Source organism: Mauremys reevesii, linkage group 6, assembly GCF_016161935.1.
Source record: "Mauremys reevesii isolate NIE-2019 linkage group 6, ASM1616193v1, whole genome shotgun sequence".
Taxonomy (NCBI): domain Eukaryota; kingdom Metazoa; phylum Chordata; order Testudines; family Geoemydidae; genus Mauremys; species Mauremys reevesii.
Window position 1 is genome coordinate 665,192 of NC_052628.1, and position 21,239 is coordinate 686,430.

The 21,239-nt window shown below is 50.5% G+C and overlaps 1 protein-coding gene across 1 annotated transcript; it reads right to left on the reverse strand.

Moving 5' to 3' along the window:
* Window positions 1–13,268: 13,268 nt before the first annotated feature.
* LOC120408710 (avidin-like) lies at window positions 13,269–20,237 on the reverse strand. Its single transcript, XM_039545902.1, has 4 exons — window positions 18,940–20,237; window positions 16,889–17,102; window positions 15,207–15,327; window positions 13,269–13,662 (listed from the first exon to the last, which is right to left on the reverse strand). The coding sequence occupies exons 1-4, from the start codon at window positions 19,012–19,014 to the stop codon at window positions 13,554–13,556; spliced, it is 519 nt and encodes a 172-aa protein (XP_039401836.1). The 5' UTR covers window positions 19,015–20,237; the 3' UTR covers window positions 13,269–13,553.
* Window positions 20,238–21,239: the final 1,002 nt, after the last annotated feature.

Here is a 21,239-nt window from a genome sequence, read left to right on the forward strand (position 1 = left end):
TAACCAGATTATGGTAATGGAGGTGCCTGCAAGTGATGTTCTGGGAAAACAGACCGCCGTGTCCCCATCTAGATGGCAAGGTTCCTGATAGTAACATCATGGACAGTTCTGCTTTGACCGCAGGCTCCCATGAGAAGGTGAATTAGGAAAACACCGTATGAAAAGTGGGGCACCAGACAAAGTAGGGGGTGTGGAAGTACAGATAAGGACAAGATGGTTAGAACCCTTATGCATATGCATATTGTGTGAGGCGTGGCCAAAACCACAAGATAAAAGGGGTCCCTGGCAGGGACAGCGTGGGAAGGCCCTGAGGGACGGCCCCAGCAGGAACCACCCAGCTACTGACAACTGCCTGTTGAGAGGGCCATCAGAGCAGATGAGTATGGATACAGCAGTAGCTCAGGTTGTGTGCACCCAAGTGTGATTGCAGCCTTAGTCATCTGCTGAGTATAACCTATCATACAAACTAACTCTTGTAACCGTGCGTGGTCGCTGCATTCGTTCTGTGCATCTCCTCAGTGTCTCCCACTGTAAGAGAATCGCCAAGGTAACATTCACCCTATTGATCTGAACACTGGCGCCATGGGAGCCAAACTCACTGTGGAGGGACGCTGTCATTTGTAATTGTCGGAGAAAAACTCAGTTCTCGCTTTTTGTTTGGGTGCAGCAAAATCAAATACTTTATTATTTCTCCAGTAATTACAATGGAGGGAGAGAGTGCCATCGGACACAGGGTCACCCCAGTCCCGGACAGGTCTCTCCACTGGTAAACAATTACAGCAAGCCTTTATACCTTTGTTACAGACAATTTCTAGCAATCATGGAGACAGTAAAGAGAAAACAATTTCATTTGTTTATACATAAGCCTTTCTGCAATCTTATTTATCTCACTACTAAGAAAAGCAAGCCTGCATATTTGGTTAGACTGTTGCAAGGTCGTAATAACTTTTCACACAGTTCACTCTGCCTCAAATTATCTTGCTTCTACAAATCTCACATCATTAGGGTCACAGCTAGCCTAACTCATGCTAAGTAACTGACATGCATTAAGATCCCTTCAAATCCTTGTTAATTATTTACTGGCTTCCACACTCCCCACTTTTGTACTTCTAGTACAACAAACAATTTCAAATCTCAATTTGCATTAAACCATGGATTTCAGATTCTACAGCAGATATGTCAACCTTAGGGGTTTTCATGGGATGTAATGACAATGCATGATTAGCATGAACATGAAAGGTATTATTACTATCATTACGTTATTTACAACAACAACAATAACATAACCCTAAACTAACTAACAACACTACAAACAATAACATTCCCATAGGAATAAAATAATGGGGTTGTTGTACAGTTTTGGTTACAAAGCACAATACATCATACTTAGTACATAAAGTAGACACTCTATAAGCTGTATGAAAGGCATTCTGTTCAGCATGATATATATTCTAAAGTATCCAAAATGTCCATAGATTTCCTAACCCCATCCAAATATCAGCTGTAATCCCAGGAGCACTAACTAAAAATCGATTAGGAGAATCAGGCGGTCTCACTTCCCAGATATCTCGGTGAATCACCCAACCCCACATGCATCCTCCCCATGGCCCCGGTAGGATTTGGTATGTGGGAGCCCACACCCCCTTAACCAGTCCATATGCTTGGAAGGAGCACTGTGAACGTCCACACTTCCATCCAGAAAGTGTCCAAGTATGTCTTCATGACCACAGATCAGATGGTACTCCTGATGTGTCTGTAAGGGCAGTGGGCCAAGTCTGGTCTAGATCCCACTGCAATGCCTTCCCAGCCTCAGTGATATTCAATACCATCGCTGTCAGTAACTTCTGGGTCATAGAACTAAGGGTGGAAATGACATGTAACTCACCAACTCCAGCTTGTACTTAAGATAGCTGAGCTTCAAAAATAAGGCTAGTGGCCTTTTCTAGTTGGCCCAATTTCTTATTATGTTCTTGGCCTTTAAGAATAGTCCAAATGGCTACTACACTATTGGCCCCAGCCCACAGGGATCTGGTCAATTCCCTTTTTGTCCAGAGGAAATACCCAGGCCTTTTTGTTGTGCTAATCTAATGGCAGCCCCTTGTGAGCAATCTGGGTATGTAGAAGTGATTTGAAAACCTGATAAGGGCAATATCATTTAAAATCCAATTAGGGAGGGCAATACATACTGAAGGATTTATCCAAAACACAGGGCGCAGCCTGTAGAATAAACCCCAAAATCCAATTAATACCACATTCCCAAACATGGGTCCCACAAATTTCTTCCTGCCAGTGTGTAATTCTTTGTTTCTTCACCAGGGTCAGTTCTCTATGTCCTTAATTAGTCAGGAATTCCTGGACTATGGCAATGTCAGTGGAGTGAGTGTTTCTTCTTCGTCCCTGAAGCAGTCGTGGTCCAGCATCCTACAGGGGAGATTACCAGGACATCATCCTGTAATGATTTTGCTTCTTCTTCTAGAAAAGTTTAAAGGCACAGTAGTTTGTCAGTGGACAATGGAGAGGTTGCCAGCACGTCACCTTGTCCTTTTTCCCTGCTGTCCAGAAACACAGTAGAACTAGAAGAAAGAATAGGCGAATTATCAGTAGGAAAATTCTTCTGATGTGGAGGGGTCTTTGTGCAGTGAGAATCCTGGGTCCAAGCAGTCAGTCTGTGGCACTTCACAGCGGTGTCGGTAGTCAGCAGGACTTGGAAAGGGCCTTTCCAGCATGGAGCCAAGGCAGTCTTTCACTGACGGATCTTTATGTAGACCCAGGCACCTGGTCCCAACGAGTGGCAAGGTTGCACAGGATCCTTTGGTAGTGCTTCCATCACCTGTGTATAAAAAAGACTTAACACATTTCATTAGTGCCTGACAATACTTAAGCATTATGTTATCCATCAAATGAATGTCCATCGGAGCTGGGGTTAGTGGGGGTGCAGTTGGTAGTCAGCATTGGGTGTCCTGTCAAAATTTCATGAGGGCTGAGTCCAGTCGTTCGATTGGGAATGGCTCACATACTCATCAGTGCCAAAGGAAGGGCATCTGGCCACTTTAAGTTTGTTTCAGCACAAATCTTGGCCAGTTTATTTGTTTAAAATCCCGTTCTGGCGTTCCACTGTCCCAGCAGACTGTGGGTGGTGAGGGCAGTGAGCTGCACATAACTCCTTTACAATCTGTCCAGTAAAATGAGTTCCACGATCACTGTTGATACTCACAGGGATGCCAAAATGTGGCACAAAATCTTTAAGCAAAATTTCACAACAGTCCTGACATCTGCTTTCCTGCAGGGAAAAGCTTCAACCCAATTGGTAAATACATCAACTAAAACAAATACATATCCATAACCACAACATTTAGACATTGAAATAAAATCAATCTGAATATTTACAAAAGGTCCCCAAGGAGGAGGGTGGGCTGCCCACTGCACACCAATCTCGTCTAACTGCAGCAACCATCCCCCCCTTTCCTTGGTAGTCAGCCAAGTCTTAGCTGTGAGCGGTGTCCTTGACTGGGGCCAGCACATGTTAGCTATTCTCATTTTCTCCCTTCATGGCTTTTTTTTTTATAACCTACAAAGGAAACTTTTACTCTTTACTTATACACCTTCTTTTATACCATGAACACATAAACATTACTGTTATACAGTACATCAGTCTTATTATTCAATGTATGCCACATATACCCTTTCACTAAAATAACCTTATTACAGAACTTTGGAACAACAAGCCAGGACAAGCACACCCACTTTGAGAAGTTCACTTAATATAACCCCTAGTCCAATAGCTTTCCACCATCCCCAGCCCTCTGGCTAAAAGTCTGAGGTAGCCAGAAGGATCCCTTGTACAATATGGGGAGTGGGTTAACTTTTCATGTCCTTGCTTCCAAAGACTGTCAGTATGCAAATTTTAACAACAATTCTCAATTACAAGATTTGGCCAATGTAGTTTCTTTCTCTTACTTAAGAAAATGTATTAGACTTTAGTATATCACATTTGTCTGATGTAACCAAACACTTTGTATTCTAAGTTGAACAAAACAAGTATCTGCATTTCAATCCAACACTTCCGCTTGATTTCAAATCAGACCATCTCATGAAAATATTAAACACAACAATTCTGGCCACGAGACAAACACCACAAGACAGAACATAGAACACACAACATAATTGTGACTGTGCCAGTAAATCATGGTACGTTGAATGCTGTGCAGCTGGCATTAGTTTTCTTTGATTATCTGAAAGACAAAAACAGAGGTCCACCCCTTCTGGGCAGTTAAATACTTAAAATATACAAATACTCTTGTTGATTCTAGGCAAAACAGAGGAATTACCCCATATTTTCTCGTATGTGTTTCTTAGACAGCCCTGGTTCAGCGGCCTCTACCTTATCAGTTAGTTAATTTGCATTAACACAGATGCTTTCTGGCTTGCTTTTTTTTGACTTTTAACCACTGAAAGAAAACATCACCACTTATAGTGCCTTTAGAGTCTAATAAAATTTTCATTACATAGCACTGTATACATTCTTCAACTGATTTAACAAAATTGTTCATAGCCAAACAATTGCAATCTAATAATTTCTTTGCCTGAATTTATCCACAAACATTTCAAAGACACCAAAAACTTTTCTTTAGCATCTTTACAAAGTTCAACTGCTGTTCCCTCCAGCAACTACAGAGTCAACTTTTCACTTTCCTTAAAAATCACTTGCTTGTCTCCCAACAGTCACTTTTATCAACTCAAATCACCATTCCAAATATCCTCCTGAGTATTTGAAATCCTCATGCTTATATTCACTTACTCCTTCTTTCCACTACATCCTCAAAAGTTTCCAACCTGTTGTCCAATCTCTTTGTCCGTTGCCTGCCTGCCTGGGCCCGATCCTTTTTTTCTCGCTGAATCGTCCCTTCCATTTGCACCAATTTGCTCCACTACCAGTTTAGCTAGGATGGTGAGCTTCTCAACTAGCCCCACCCTTCTGGTCTTTTCCCCAAAACATTTCTACTCACAAGACTACCCGAGTCCTCCCTTTGAAGGCTTGCCACCTGGGCAAAAATACATGGCCATTGGGTAAAGGCCAATCCAAACCCCTTTAGGGGGTCTACCCAGAGACCCACCCATTTGTCTGCTGACACTTAAACAGAAAAGAAAATTACACAGAAAGCAGAGAGAATTACAGTCTAAGCCAGATTTTTCTACTTCTATTACATTGTCCGTTACAGGGGGCGGGACAGAAAGATCTCAATACAACCTCAGAGCTTCATCGCACACATGGCTTCCACTCTGAGGAATTACGAACGAGAAGTTCAGTTCCGCTCACACACCCAACGCCCAAATGAACAGAGCAGAAAAACAACAGTAACCGGTTAAACAGAACAGAACCAAAACTAAATAGTGTTTCCTTATTCTATTAGTGCTCACCTATAATCATGCAATCCTTATCATATAACACCAACAATACCAAACAAAGCAAACATAAAATAACAAGGGTAAAACAGATAGATGGTGTAAATTCTGCAGGGCTCCCCCATTATTAATTGCTCACCAAACTGTGACAAATTTCTGTTACCAATTTATCCCTCATGTCAGGTGATCAAACTGACAGAGCATATAATCAAATTTTAAAGCTTCATTAAAAATAATAAAACAACAATGGAGAGTGTTGGGAATGCTCCCACCTCACACAGGAAAAATATGAATGCCCCAAGCCTTAAGCCACTTTAATACTCACACATGTCTCACGGGAAAGCTAAGCTTTGCAAATATAATTCCAATTCTGTAACTTGTACTGCCTTTGGTTTGCCTCTGTCTCTATTTTCCACAAGCAGCTGGGGCTGAAAGCAGTTTTTCTTTGCACTTAGCATAGTCCGCACTGATTCTTGACCTTGAACACAAAACAACTTCTCCTTTATCTCTGGGCTAAGCCGAATTTCAAATTAACCCGTTCCTAGACAAATTGCTCACACTGTGTCAGAGGCTTTTCTTTGGTGATTAAAAGCTCCTCTGAGATATATGATCTTATCTAGAATGAAGATACCTTCTAATGGGCATTGTTTAAATGAATTTTCACGCGTGTACAGATTCCAATCATTTAAATACCTGCAGGTTTTAGGACCATAATGTACGTACATGTAATATGCTGGGGTACCCTTAGGGGGTAAGGTGGAATGTTTAGACTGTCCCTCCCCCATTTTCCACTTACACACACAGAAAGGGTGCCCTGTCCGCGCTAGCGGCTCAGAAACTAAGGATCTTTCCCTACAGGGCACTCACACAGGAGAGACTCACAAGGAAGACTACGACTCTCCTACACCTCCCTTCAGCAAAGAGCGTCGGCTAGTCTCTGGGAGACGGCGCCGCTTACTCTAATTGCATCCAGTGAGATGATCAGATTGTCAGTAGCCCACACGGAAAGGAAGGGGAGGGAAGATGGGTTCACACACTCCTAGACCCAGGCAGTTTCCTCGCCGGACTATGCCAGGCTGAGTCAGCCCACCGTGGGTCGGATCTCCTAAAGATCCACTAGTTACCGGGCTTGCGTTAGAGCAGTCCTGATCATGAGCTTCCGCTTCACAGGGTACTCTGGGCGTCTTCCGATAACGATCACTCACACTGGTGTACACACACACACCAAGGCCTCTTTTCTTCCTTTTTTTTTTAAACCCTTTTTAACCTTTTTATCTCTTTTTAATTTTTTTTTTAACCTCGATGCATCTTTACCTGGTCTGGACCAATACCATGAGGCGGTATGACAACCCCTCTTGAGGCGGTAAAAACCCCTCAGCACCGGTGCATTCCAATGCATGTACCTATGCATTACCTTATGCATTTACCTATGCATTTACCTTGGCCAACTCAGCAGTTCCCAGTATTGCTATAAACTAACCTTATTGGGGCCTCTCCCCAATACCACTCTGCATCTGATCCTGCTGCACAGTCAATAAGTTCAGATGGCGTGAGCCCAACAGAGAGACAGACGTCCTCACGGAAAGTCCTCCTCCGATACCCCAATAGAGATTTCAAAAGGTCTCATACCTCTCATGTGGCGCCATGGGGTTCGAAGGGGAATGATCCGTAGTAGCCGTCTGTGGGTCCGTGGGCGTTGCCATCCCGGACGAGCCCCCAAATTGTCTGAGAAAAACTCAGTTCTCGCTTTTTGTTTGGATGCAGCAAAATCAAATACTTTATTATTTCTCCAGTAATTACAATGGAGGGAGAGAGTGCCATAGGACACAGGGTCGCCCCAGTCCCGGACAGGTCTCTCCACTGGTAAACAATTACATCAAGCCTTTATACCTTTGTTACAGACAATTTCTAGCAATCATGGAGACAGTAAAGAGAAAACAATTTCATTTGTTTATACATAAGCCTTTCTGCAATCTTATTTATCTCACTACTAAGAAAAGCAAGCCTGCATATTTGGTTAGACTGTTGCAAGGTCGTAATAACTTTTCACACAGTTCACTCTGTCTCACATTATCTTGCTTCTACAAATCTCACATCATTAGGGTCACAGCTAGCCTAACTCATGCTAAGTAACTAACATGCATTAAGATCCCTTCAAATCCTTGTTAATTATTTACTGGCTTCCACATAATGAAGCTGCCTCTGGCGGGACACAACTAAGAATATCAATTCAGGACAAATTACTTAGAGCAGGGCAGTTACAGCCCAAGGCCGGGTTTCCTTTACTTTTAAGGCAAACCAAACCAGCTGAACAGAGAGGACTTCGGTCTCACCCCACCGGCTAACCACAAGTCACACAAGCAATTCCCTTAGACACTCCAGTCTCCCAGTATCACCACCAGTCCCACTCGTCCTGGGGATGAATGGTTATGAAAACCAACACCCCAATAAAAGAAAACGGTTCTCTCGATCCCAAAGGACCAAGCCCCAGACCGAGGTCAATCTACACATGAGATCTTACTCACAAATCACGCTGTTGCCAATCCTTTAGAATCTCAAATCTAAAGGTTTATTCATAAAAAGAAAGAAATAGAGATTAGTGTTAAAATTGGTTAAATGGAATCAAGTACATACAACAATTGCAAAGTTCTTAGTTCAGGCTTGATGGGATTATTGCTGATTTAAACCAATCAAGTCTCTGGGGTACAAACATCCCAGCTAGGATGGGTCGTTCAGTCCTTTATTCAAAGCTTCAGTTTCTAGCAAAGTTCCTGCAGAGGTCAGAAGCTGGATTGAAGACAAATGGAGGACTTTCCAGGGCCTTTTATAGCCCTTTTGCCATGTGGAAGGACCTCTTTGTTCTTACTGTGGAAAATCACAGCAGCCAGGTGGAGTTTGGAGTCACATGGTCAAGTCACATGTCCATGCATGACTCAGTTCTTCACAGGTAGAGCAGCCATTGCTCACATGTTGCCTTGAACGTTCCCAGGAAGGCTTCCAATATGTAGGTTGGAGTCTCCCAAGGTGCATTGTCAGTTAAGTGTTTCTTGATTGGGCAGTTAATCTGCAAATTCCTTTCTCAGGAAGCTGACCAATGCTTCACTCAGGGCATGGCTACCCGTGCGGATGTACAGCGCCGTGGGAAAGCGCTGCAGTGTGCCCACACTGACAGCTGCCAGTGCACTGGCATGGCCACATTTGCGGCACTTGCAGCGGCATTGGGAGCAGTGCATTATGGGCAGCTATCCCAGCATGCAAGTGGCTGCAACGTGTTTTTCAAATGTGGGGTGGGGTGGAGTGTGACAGGGAGTGTGTTGTGGGGGAGAGAGAGTGGGTTTTGGGGGGCTGAGAGCATGTCAGTGTGCTGTTTTGTAAGCTCAGACAGCAGCAGACCCCCCCTTCCCCACCCCCACCTCTCTCTCACACAGCATTCCACACCAATGGTTGTTTTGTCTCGGAGCAGATAAGCAGCCGGCTGTCAGAAACGGAGCTTTCAAAGGGCATTTCCGCATTCCTGCAGTGATTCAAAACAGCGACAAGAGTGACCACTGGACTTAAGGGGATTATGGGACGTTTCTGGAGGCTGACCCGAGCGCAGTAACGCAACACCTCATTCACACTGATGCCCAGGCGTTGTAGCCAGGTGCAGCAAGCGTTATCCCACTCGCCAAGGTGGAGAACCAGGAGCGCTCCAGCCGGGGAGTCTGGGCACGCTATGTGCCTTGCCAGTGTGGACAGGTCGGGAGTTAGGGCGCCCAGGGCTGCTTTAATGTGCTGTAACTCGCAAGTGTAGCCAAGCCCTACGGCTACTTTAGAATCAAACACATTGGGATGTCATAGAGGAGCCTTTTCAGAAGGTGGCTATGGATCCCTCAGCAAGGCGACCGGGTCTGGGAAGAAATACATTCTGGTGGTGGTAGATTTCGCTACCTGCTACCCTGAGGCGGTGGCTCTGTCCTTTATCGAGGCGGACACTGTGGCAGACACGCTGATGACCGGTTTCAGCAGAGTGGGGGTCTCCAAGGAGGTCCTTACAGAGTGGGGTCCAATTTCATGTCAACCCTGCTCCAATGTTTGGGTTGGGGCCGACACACCTGGGCCTGGGCATATCACCCTCAGTCCAACAGGCTGGTGGAGAGATTCAGTGGGACTCTAAAGATGATGCTGAAGAGCTTCATGAACCAGCATCCTCAGGACTGGGACAATTATTTACCCCACCTGCTGTTTGCATACAGTGAAGTGCCCCAGGAATCAAACGGGTTCTCTCCTTTCGAGTTGCTGTGCGGGAGGAGAGTGAGGGGATCCCTGGACTTGGTGAGGGATGAATGGGAGGGGAAGGCCTCCCCCAATGGAGAATCACTGGTGGAGCATGTACTGACTTTCTGGGAAAAGTTCGCTGAGCTCATGGACTTGGCCAGGGAGAATCTAGTCAGGGCCCAAGGGAAGCAGAAGGTCTGGTACGACTGCACGGTGCGTGCCTGCTCCTAAGCCACTGGGGACCAGGTGATGGTTCTCATCCCTGAGAGAAAAAACAAAACACAGCCCACCCTCCTGTAAGGTGTTCCCCATTCAGAGTCACGGGGAAAACTGCCCAGGACCCGGAGAGAGATTTTTAAGGGTGAGGGGTGATCCAGCAGTCCTCTAGCCCTTGGGTCTCTCCGTGGTGCAGGTACCCAAAAAGGACGGGTCGAGCTGGTTTTGTGCGGCCCATGGGGCAGGAACGTAGGGATGGGTAATACAGAGCCCACGGGGTCATTTCAGTCCATGCCTTATGCTTTTCTGGGGTGATGGGTAAAGCCCCTCCCCAGAAAGAGACAAAAAGGAGGGGCAGAAGGCCTGGCTGGAGCCCTAGGCATGGCTAACAGTGTGGACCAGAGGTTGGGAACCAAAGTAGGCCTGGCCTTGGCAGAAAAATAGCCACCAGGAACTGGCCGACCAAGTCAGCACATTCCTGACCGGAGTGGATGGAACAAGAAGGCCAGGAGTTCTCAAGTAACTACGTAAGCACATTCCCAAGACCCCGTAGAGGAACCCGCCGACACTCGTCAGAGAAGGACGGGATGACAGGATAATGGAGGAGGATGTTTGGTTCGCACTATCAGGCACAAGGGTGGTGTCATGGGGTGCAGCTCTCATCGCCAGACTGGCGCCTCCTGCTGGTTGGGCTGAGGATCAGCTCGAGGCTGACGCCCATGTCCGCAGTCTGCACACCGGCAGTCTGTCTCTGCTCCCACCTACGGCTCCTCTCTCAGCTCCCAGAACCGCCGTGTCCTCTTCCTGCCTCAGCCCTCCGGCTAGTTCAGCATCTGGGCTTCCCCCTTCCATGTGTGTGTGTGTCTGTCTGTCTAACAGTCCAGCCTGGGCCAGTGGCGGGGACCTGGGCCTGCCTACTACTCCGGGCCCCAGCCCAGAGACCCTGTAAATAGCAGACTCCTGCTGCCTCCCTACAACCTCGGTCAACGTTGCTTTATTCCCCTGGGCCACTTCCCCAGGGCCCCAGCATCTTTGCCCTTGTTGCCAGCCCAGAGGGCCCGAGGGGGCACCAGCGGGGTTCGTTGCCCGGTGTGCGTCACACTAATTAACACACCAGGGTGGAGAAGCAAACCAAGTTTATTTGAGCTCAAATAAGGTGCAAGGGAGAAATAGCCATCTCAAATCCTGCACACCCGCACGCAGGCGGGGTCCCAGCATTTATACCCCCTTTGTTTTTTCTCTTTCTGTACTTTCCCACGGTGTGGGCTACTTTCTCATGCATATAACTTTGATTACAGCATTTGCTTTCTGCCTATCTTATCTAGTATTGGCTGCATCTAGTGCTAACTGGCCTTGCAGCTGCTAGCAGTCAGCACATAGCACAGGAGGTTACAAAAGTTTAGTAAGGCTAACAGAAGCGCTTAACATGAAGATACTTTGGTTCACATAGGCCTAGAGCAAGAAGACTTCATCGACACTCGTGGTCTTTCATCCTCCCGAGTTACCTAGATTTATGCCTAGTGACACCAACACCCTCACCTCAGGGCCTCAGCTGCTCAGTCCCAGGAGCCAGCCACTGCTCTGTCCATGGGGCTGACAGCGCTCTCAGCCCCACAGGGACTCAGTCCTTCCTCCCTGGGCTCCCAGCAGCAACTGCCCTACTCTGCCCCGCAGCTCCCTTTTGTATGGATGTGCTGGGTCCTGATTGGCTCTTCCTCACAGCCTCTCTCCTATTGGCTGCTCCCATGCAGCCTCCCCAGGGTTCTGTTAACCCCTCCTCTGCCAAGGGGGGGCAGATGCCCCACCACAGGTGGTTACTAACAACATCTGGAGCATAATACTCAACTTGTTTGTATCAATGTATAAAAGGAGAAGTCATAGGAGGGACATCTTTGTAGAGGCCGAGGGGCCAGGATCTCTGAGCGCTGACTGAGCCTTTATCTAGCTACGGGCGTACCTGTGTTAGTGTCCCTGTGTGACCCACTGGACAGGGAGCTAGCATTGTGCTTTGCTGACAATAAACCTGGCCGAGTGCCTTCACCACCAAACCGAGCCTTTGGTCTTTCTCCACAGATAACGGGAAGTCTGCTGAAGCAGTGCGCGTACTCCATGCTAGTGCAGCTGACTGCGAGTCCAAGAACACCGCACTGAACAGCCGTGGCAACTCTCTGCAGCGCTAACAACAAAGGAAAATGCCAAGTGCTCCACTGAGGAAGGAACAATCAGTTGCACACACACACAAAATAGGAAATGACTACCTAGGAAGGAGCACTGCGGAAAGGGATCTGGGGGTCATAGTGGATCACAAACTAAATATGAGTCAACAATGTAACATTGTTGCAAAAAAAGCAAACATCATTCTGGGATGTATTAGCAGGAGTGTTGTAAGCAAGACACGACAAGTCATTCTTCCGCTCTGATTAGGCCTCAATTGGAGTATTGTGTCCAGTTCTGAGCACCACACTTGGGGGAAAATGTCGACAAATTGGAGAAAGACCAGAGGAGAACAACAAAACGGATTAAAAGTCTAGAAAACAGGACCTACACGTTGTCCGGAGACTCTTCCTGCCCACTGCACCCCATGCCCCACCCTGCACTCCCTCCTGCACCCCAACCCCTTGCCCTGAGCCCCTTCCTGCCCACCGCACCCCCTCTCACACCCCGCACTCCCTCCTGCACCCCAACCCCCTGCCCCAGCCCTACATTCAATTTCCCCACCCAGATGTGGCCCTTGGACCAAAAAGTTTGCCCATCCCTGGTCTAGATAATATCTAGTCCAATCCCTGCACTGAGGCAGGACTAAGTGACTTCTCAAGGTCCCTTCCATTTCCACAATTGTGTGATACAGACAAACCAAGAGGGGAGTACAAGGAAACTACAAGACCATATTAGTCAGCATGATGGGCCGTTGAGGAGGGGATTGAATTGCTGAGAGGGAGAGAGATGGGGAAATATATTCGCAACCCAGCACTCCCCACCGATGGAGGAGAACACTTGTACATTAAGCAGTTTCCCATCACACTCCTTGTCCCAGGTCACTGTGCAGTAGTAAGTAGCCTGCTGCAGATGGTGAACTAAGAACTATTTTCAAATAATAACACAGAATGGCACAATATTTTTCCACTGGAACACAGTTTATTTGGTACCTAGAATCCAGAACTCATGAAGGGCTGAAACTTTCTAAGAGAAATGCAGCTTTGAGCTGGGAGCACTGACTAGCCCTGAGCTAACATGAAGGCCATTTGGAACGAGAGCACCATTTCCCTGGGACTTTGGTAAGGTTGGTGCAATCTCTGCCGTAGACTGATGGAGAGCGAGGAAAGGAGCAAACCAGGGCAATAAAGCTGCCAGGAGAGTCCTGGAAAGACCCCAGCTAATGGGAGAGATTTCAGGATCATCCAGGGAAGTAGGAGAGGGGCAGGTGGACGCCATGACTGAAAAAGCCAAGAGCGATAAAAACACAAGACACTCATTTGCCTCCAGCACTAGAGCATTGCTGAGAAATGAACTAAACTGCAGCATTGGGGGCATGGGCAGTGATTCTGGGAGGGGTAACCAGCGAGCAAGGGGGAGGTGGAGACAGAGACGGGTGACTCTGCTGGGCGAGACACACTTGAGAGTGCCCAGGACAATTCCAGACCGGGTGGGCACAGGAGCCGTGGAGCTGGAGGGCGTGTTCACTGTGCTGGTGCTGGTGGAACTGGAGTATCACAGGGTGGAGAGTGCTGCTGAATGATTTTCCCTGGCTCTAGATTTCGTTTCCGGGTGAAAACGTTTGTGCCGACCCTGCAGGGAAGCAGAGAGCTGGTGTTACTGGCCTAGCACGGGCCTGCGCTCGGGGCTGCCCAACACAAGGAGAGGCAGGAGCACCAAGTGATTCACAAATTCCAAGGCCAGAAGGGACCATTGTGATCATCTAGTCCAGGGGTCGGCAACTTTTCAGAAGTGCTGTGCTGAGTCTTCATTCATTCACTCTAATTTAAGGTTTCGCGTGCCAGTCATACACTTTAACGTTCTGAGAAGGTCTCTTTCTATAAGTGTATAATACATAACTAAACTATTGTTGTATGTAAAGTAAATAAGGTTTATAAAATGTTTAAGAAGCTTCATTTAAAATTAAATTAAAATGCAGAGCCCCCAGACCGGTGGCCAGGACCCAGGCAGTGTGAGTGCCACTGAAAGTCAGCTCGTGTGCCGCCTTCGGAACGCGTGCCATAGGTTGCCTATCCCAGATCTAGGCTGAGCCCCGCACAGCACGGGCCCTGGGACCGGTCCGACCCCCCCGCACGGCACGGGCCCTGGGACCGGTCCGACCCCCCTGCACGGCACGGGCCCTGGGACTGGTCTGACCCCCCCGCATGGCACGGGCCCTGGGACCGGTCCGACCCCCCCGCACGGCAAAGAACAGAGAACTGCCCTGAATTCAATCCTGCGACAAGTCCTTTAGACAAACATCCCATCTTGATTTAAAAGCTGCCCGAATTGGAGAATCCACCGCGGCCCTTGCTAAGCTCTTCCAGTGTTACCCTCACTGTTTAAAAATTGTGATTTATTTCTAATTTGAATTTGTCTAATTTCAACTTCCAGCCACGGGCTCTAGCTCTAGCTTTGCTGTTACACTGAAGAGCCCTTTAAGAGTGCGTCAGCCTGAGGAGAGAAGCCCAGAGAGGGACACCCCATCCCCAGGGCGCCCAGCCCGGGTGCTGAGCACCGCTGTCTGGGGAACGCCCCTCCTCCAGGCTCCACCTCACAGGGGCACCCGGCCCGGGGAGGCAGCGTGGCTGTGAGCACCCCGCACTGGCATGGCCTCAGAGCCACCCAGCAGCACCCAGGGGGGCGGGCAGGGGCTCTGGGGGCTGCTCATCCAGCCATCCCCCCCGGGTGGGTCAGCAAGGCCACCCTTTGTGCTCTTCTCTGGCACTGACTCGGCTCCCTGGGGATGCTCCCGCTCGCAGGATGCCCACCCCCCCGGTGGGCTGCTCACCCATTAGCGAGTTCTCAGAGAAGAGCCGTGGGAGGACATGGCCCTGGCCCCGGCCTGACCCATCGGGGATCTCACACAGCCCTGGGGAGTGACAGGGCCCAGGGAACTCAGCACCTTTGGGGAATAAACCTTCATTCATATTCACACCACCCCCTTCTCCTCCAGCCAGATACAGAGGAGGGTGGGGGGTGCAAGGGTTTGTGATTTGGGGCTGAGAGCCCTACCCTGCCCTTCACCAGCTCATCCCACACGGGCTCAGAGCCGAGCAGAGACGGAGCCAGGCCCTGCAGTCCCAGCTCCGCAGGCGGCACCTTCGCTCCTGGGCAGCCTGTGCCCAGTCACCCACCTGGTCGCTCTCCAGCCATCTCCAGGGGATCCAACCTTCTCACGCAGCAGCCACATGGTCTTCAGAGTTTCCTTCCCTTTATCACCAATGAAGCACTGGCCTACGAAGACGGTTGTCGAGTCTGCGAGGGAACCGGACAGGAGTCAGAGGGAGAGACAGTGCCACTCGCTCTGCGTCCCGCAGACACCGAGCCCAGAGCTCAGGGTGGAGGGAGAGGCTGCGCTCTGTGTCGATGACACAGGCATACAAAGAGCCCCTCTCTCTGCCTCCGCAGCATCTCTCCCCGATGACGCGCGTTCCCAGGCACCGGCCCAGACGGCGGAGCAGCACAATGACTCCATTTTCTGGGGTGGCTACATGAGACGGGGCAGGGTCAGGAAGGGGAGAGGCCTGCTGGCTGGGGGACACTTGGACTCCTCCGTCTCCCAGGCCCCCCGTGCCTAGGCCATTTCCAAAGTCTGCTGGCCACCAGATCTGCACTTTTCTGTCCATGCGCCAGGACCCGGTCTCCTTCAGGCCCTGGGTCGACCCGCTCAGCTGTGCACAGGCTCCTCTGGCCTCCCCAACCCACCCGCGCGCGCCCACGGCAGGCCATGCAAAGTGCAGCTGATATCTTCCTCCCATGGTCATCTGATCACGTCATCGTCCTCCCTGCGATCAGCCACAACCTGGCGTCCTGCGTAACCCAGCCCTGGGACCTCCCCCAGGTATCCCAGCGTCCAGCCCGCCATGGCTGGTCGAGCCAGAGGCAGCTTTTGGAAACAGACTCCGTCTTGACTTAAAGATTCCAGGCGATGGAGGATCCACCATGTGCCCAGCTCAGTTGTCCCATTGGCTGATCACCTGCACTGGTAAAAAGCTCCACTTCATTTCTAATTTGGATACATCTGGGTTCAGTTTCCAGACACCTTTGTTTGCTCAATTAAAGAGTCATCGGCTGTCAGGAAGCTCTTCACAGGCAGGTCCTTGCAGGGTTTATCGTCACTGCACTAGCTGACCTGAGTACCCGTGTTACTGCACTAGCCGAGTTGTCGGGAGAGCGGCCGCACTGGAGTTACACGAGCGGCTGGATTAGCAGAACGATGGAATTAGCTGTTGATGAGTTGTTGTAACTAGAGCTGTTGCACCCCCCTCCCATGCCCCTGAATTACTAGCTAGAGCCTCAGCATCACCCAGGCTTCAATCCCCCCTCTCCCCCGCAATGGGCCAGCTCTCTGGGATTTAGGGCACCCCTTTACGTAAGCTAGGCTGGCCAGGAGTCGAGTTTGGGGTGACTCTCAAACTATAACTGATGTCCACACCCATAGGCCATGATCAGACACCCCCATAACCTTCTCTTGTATCAACTAAATAGATGGAGCTGCTCTAGTCTCGCCGTGGGCGGCCGGTTTCCCAGAGCTCGAACCATCCTGGTAGCTGTTTTCTGACCCCTTTCCAGGACTGTAATATCTCTTGAAATGCAGACAGCAGAAACGGACACAGTAGCCAGTAATGGGCTTGCTGGTGCCATACACAATTCATTTTAACCTCCCCAAATTGAACACAATTACTGCATTGAGTCACATATTTCCCCAAACCATTTCTGGCACGCCAACAAACCAAGATAATCCCCCTGGTGCCCCCCATTCATGCTGGCAGTGCCCTCCACCCCACCTAGCCCCAAAGCAGCATGTGGTACATACTCGAGAACGTCTCCCAGTTCACAGTGAAGCCGAAGGTCGGCTGGCTCCTCTGTGTCGTGTCATGCTGGGCTCCCTTCAGGGGCGAGCTGCGGATACAGTTGCTGGTGGCCGTCACAACTGTGAGGTAATTGCCGGAAAATTCTCCTGCATCGTTAACTTTATCTATTTCCATCAGTGAGCCCAGCTCATTCCGCCACAGTCCGGACAGGTCACACTGAAAGGAGAGCAGACGTGGTCCCACGCACAACGCTGCACGGTCAGACACTTACCTGAGGCCGTGACCCCAAGAGCCCCAAATGCAAAAGAGAGACCCTGCAAACTAGGAAATAAAAAACCCAAAGTGCCTCGCCTGTGCTCTGGCTCCTGAGATCCCATGGAACCAGCTGGTCACAAGAAGAACCTCTGACCCTGGTCTTTGTGGGCGTGGAGGCTGCGTTTCTAGTGGCCATAATTTCTGATGGAAGATTAGTGAGCTCCTGGCTTTGTCCAGCAAAGAGCTCTCTCGGCAGGGTCCCAGCGCATTTGTCTCGCCATGGTCAGCGTGTGCTTTTACTGAAATCCAAGCATTGCATTCCTCATGCTCGCTCCCACACCAGAGCAGCCTGCACTACGGAGCTTCCTGCCCCCAGGTCAGGGACAGGCCCTGCTGAGCACAGACATGAAGAGCCGGAGTCCGACCTTACACAGCGTGAAGCAGAGAATGGCCAACACCAACAGTTCAGAACGTGACTCCGACCCCGTGAATGTGGGGCTGGATGGGACCTGGAGAGGCCATCTGGTCCAGCGCCGTGCTGCCGCAGGCTTATGTTGTACCGAGACCATCTCTGAGAGAGGTTTATTTAACCTGCTCTTAAAAACCTCCAGTGCTGGGGATGGCGCAGCCTCCCCTGGGAACCTGCTGTGACGAAGTGGGAATGTTCTGGGTGTGTCTGTGAATGCTGAGTGGGGAGCAGTGACCTGGGAAGGTGGCAGGGGAGCTGTGCTGGGACGGGCTGCACTGGGGAAGGGAGGAGACCTGAGCCTGTAACCTGAGACCCCAGGAGGAGGGTTGGAGGCCAGGTGACACCTCTGCCCCGGACACTGGACAAAGGCTGGGGGAGGAGCCGGGGAGAGGCTGGGGGGAGTTTCAGTTTTGGGACTGGCTGGGAAATGGAGGGGAGCCCGACGGGGCTTGGGCTTCCCAACGGGGCTGTGGCCTCCCTGGGCCCCGAGATGGACCTAACTGGGGGGGGATCCTGTTGTCTGTACCGGCAAGACCTGTCTGGGACTGTGTTCCTGTCCTCTAAATAAACCTTCTGTGTTACTGCCTGGCTGAGAGTCACGGTGAATCGCAGGAAGCCGGGGGTGCCGGGCCCTGACTCCCCCACACTCTGTCACACCTGCCCCAGTGCTTAACACCCTGATGGCTGGAAAGTTTCTCTGACTAACTTACATCTCCCTTGGTGCAAACTGAGCTGAATCCCTCCCCCAGTGGGTATGGATAGCAGCTGGACACTGTCCTCTCCATGGCAGCCTGTTACAGTCTGGACCCTGCTCAGCTGGGCCCCCCTACACTAAAAATGCCCAAGTCAGGCCACAAAACAGAGAGGTTTAAAAAAGGTATTTTGTGGTTTTTGTCCCGTCAAGCTCCTGCTGCCCCTGCCCCTGACCCCAGCACGTGCACAGCCATCGCCTGCTGCCATTTCACCAGATCGATGGAGCAAAGGGATTCTGGCCCCTGCTGCAGAAACTATCACTGGAAAACCCCCTCGGCATCTCACCCTGCCCAGCCTGAGAGACCCCAGAGCCAGTGCCCAGCCCCCTCGGCCCCTCACCCTGCCCAGCCTGAGACACCCCAGAGCCAGCTCCCAGCCCCCTCGGCCCCTCGCCCTGCCCAGCCAGAGACACCCCAGAGCCAGCGCCCAGCCCCCTCGGCCCCTCACCCTGCCCAGCCTGAGACACCCCAGAGCCAGCGCCCAGCCCCCTCGGCCCCTCGCCCTGCCCAGCCTGAGACACCCCAGAGCCAGCGCCCAGCCCCCTCAGCCCCTCGCCCTGCCCAGCCTGCCCCATACCTTTCTCTCTGAAGAGGTGCTGAGGGTCACCAGAGCCAGGGCGAGGATCAGGGAGAAGCCGATTTTCCCCATCATCACTTGGAGTAGAAGCCGCCTGCAGAAGCCAATTGAGTCTCCCAGGCACTTAGTCTGGGGCCACCCGTCAGGCCCTGTCTTTATATCCCCTCGCAGCAGGCCGGGGCTGCAACCTGAGCTGCGTTGGGTCTCTCCTTGCTGGCAGTTCCCAGAAGTGAGCGGGCACTTCGGTTATTTTGTGTCTGTCTCACTGAAATTCAATCTCCAGCCCAAGCCGCTGGCAGGTCAGCAAGACAAAATGAAAAGAAGCCGTGTGACCTGGGCAGTGCTGTGAGGAGTGCGGTCAGTGACCAGCTATAGATAGATCCCAGCACACGGCAGAGGCGGAGCGAGAGGACCATGTGAAGGCACCTTAGGCAGGGAAGCAGGTGGGAGAGGTAAGCTGAAGTGCTGCTCATTGGGCCTTAAGGTGCTGATGGGCCAGGGGCTCCCCGGGTTTGCTGGCACGCCCAGGCTAGGATAACTCCTACAGTGGCTCCTGGGATATAAGGTTTCTGTAACCAGCCCCACACAGAGTCAAACGTGTCTGACCACGCGTCTCTTTCCACTGGCAGTCCAAAAAGTGAGGTCCCCTTGGTGCTTTCTGCTGGGAGCCCGATTCCTGAGGGTCCTCCTGTGACCCAAGGAGCCTGGGGCAGCCCTCGCGGACACTGCCAAAGCCAGGGCAGGCTGCAAAGCAGAGCCAGTTCTCCCCAAACTGGTGGGTAACGGAAGTTCAACTCAGCAACCAGTCACAACTCTGCTCCTGATCCCCACCACGCTCATTATCAAGAAGCCAAAACCAGAAATCACCCATCCCCCTTTACTGCATCCCAGCCTCTGCCTCCCAATCAGCACCTAGGTCCAGTACAGTGAGAAGTTATTTAAAACTCTGCTCACTATACAAAACGTTCCTGTAATCCCCAAAGGGCCAGCCACATTTCCAGATCAACACTAGTGTGGATCTTACCCGAAATACCACGCTGCCAGCCTACCCGTCGGTATCGGAAACGAAAGGTTTATTAGAAAAGGAAAGAAAAGAATGAGAAGGGAGTTGTTAAATGGTCAAAGCCATCAGATACATACGTGTGACTTCAGGTACATCAGGTTCCTGGCAGCACTGGTGAGTTTGCTGGCTTGTAGAGTCCCTCTGGAACACAACCAAAGCTTCAGACCTTTTTTCAAAGCTTCAGTTTGTAGAGAAGTGACTCCAGAGGTGGGAAGCAGCACTGAAGACAAAAACGGAGCATCTGCAGCTGCCTTTTTATATCCTTTGCCACATGGCTTGTACATCCTCTGTCCCAACACCAGCTCCCAGCACTTGGGCATGGAAAAGCTCCTGGAGTCCCTGTCCATAAGCGCATCCCTATGTGTCCTGCTGACTCATAGGCTGTGATGGTGCTGCCCGTGGGAGCCAGCTGAGGTCACTCAATTGGAGTGAACTGCAAACAGAACGGGGCAGACAAACCCCAAACCAGGGGTGGCTCCAGGCACCAGCACGCCAAGCGCGTGCCGGGGGCAGAAAGCCACGGGGGGGAGGGGGCGCTCTGCCGGTCGCCGCAAAGGCGGCAGGCAGGTTGCCTTTGGCGGCATGCCTGCGGAGGGTCTGCTGGTCTCGCGGCTTCGGAGGACCTCCTGCAGGTGTGCCACCGAGTCCAATGGACCAGGGACCTCCTGCAGGCAAGTGGCCGAAGACAGCCTGCCTGCCGTGCTTGGGGCGGCAAAATACCTAGAGCTGTCCCTGCCCCAAACGCTGGTAGTCATTCCAATACTTGGATTTACCAACCAGCGCAGAACAGCTTCTCTAGTACCTCACTGGTTACTCAGAAGTCCAAACCACGCAGTTCCCTTAAAGTGCCCAGCCTCAGGCCTCCGTCCAGACACACCTGTCAGATATGATGATGATTCCTGAAAATCTGATCTCATCATATAAAAGAAAAGGTTCCTCCAATCTCAAAGGTCCATACCCATACCCAGGTCCAATTATAACTTAGATCTGACCCAAAATACACGCTTCTGGTCAATTCTTATTAACTAAGCTAAAATTTATTAAAAAAGAAAAGAGAGAGAGTGTTGGTTAAAAGATCAACATACAGAAAGACTTGAATTCAATTCTTGAGGTTCAGATACACAGCAGAGATGAGCTTGTAGTTGCCAAAAGTCCTTTTAGAAATAGTCCATAGGTTATAGTCCAATTTCCATATTCAGGGTGATTCCAGCCAGTGACTGGGGATCTCAATCCTTGT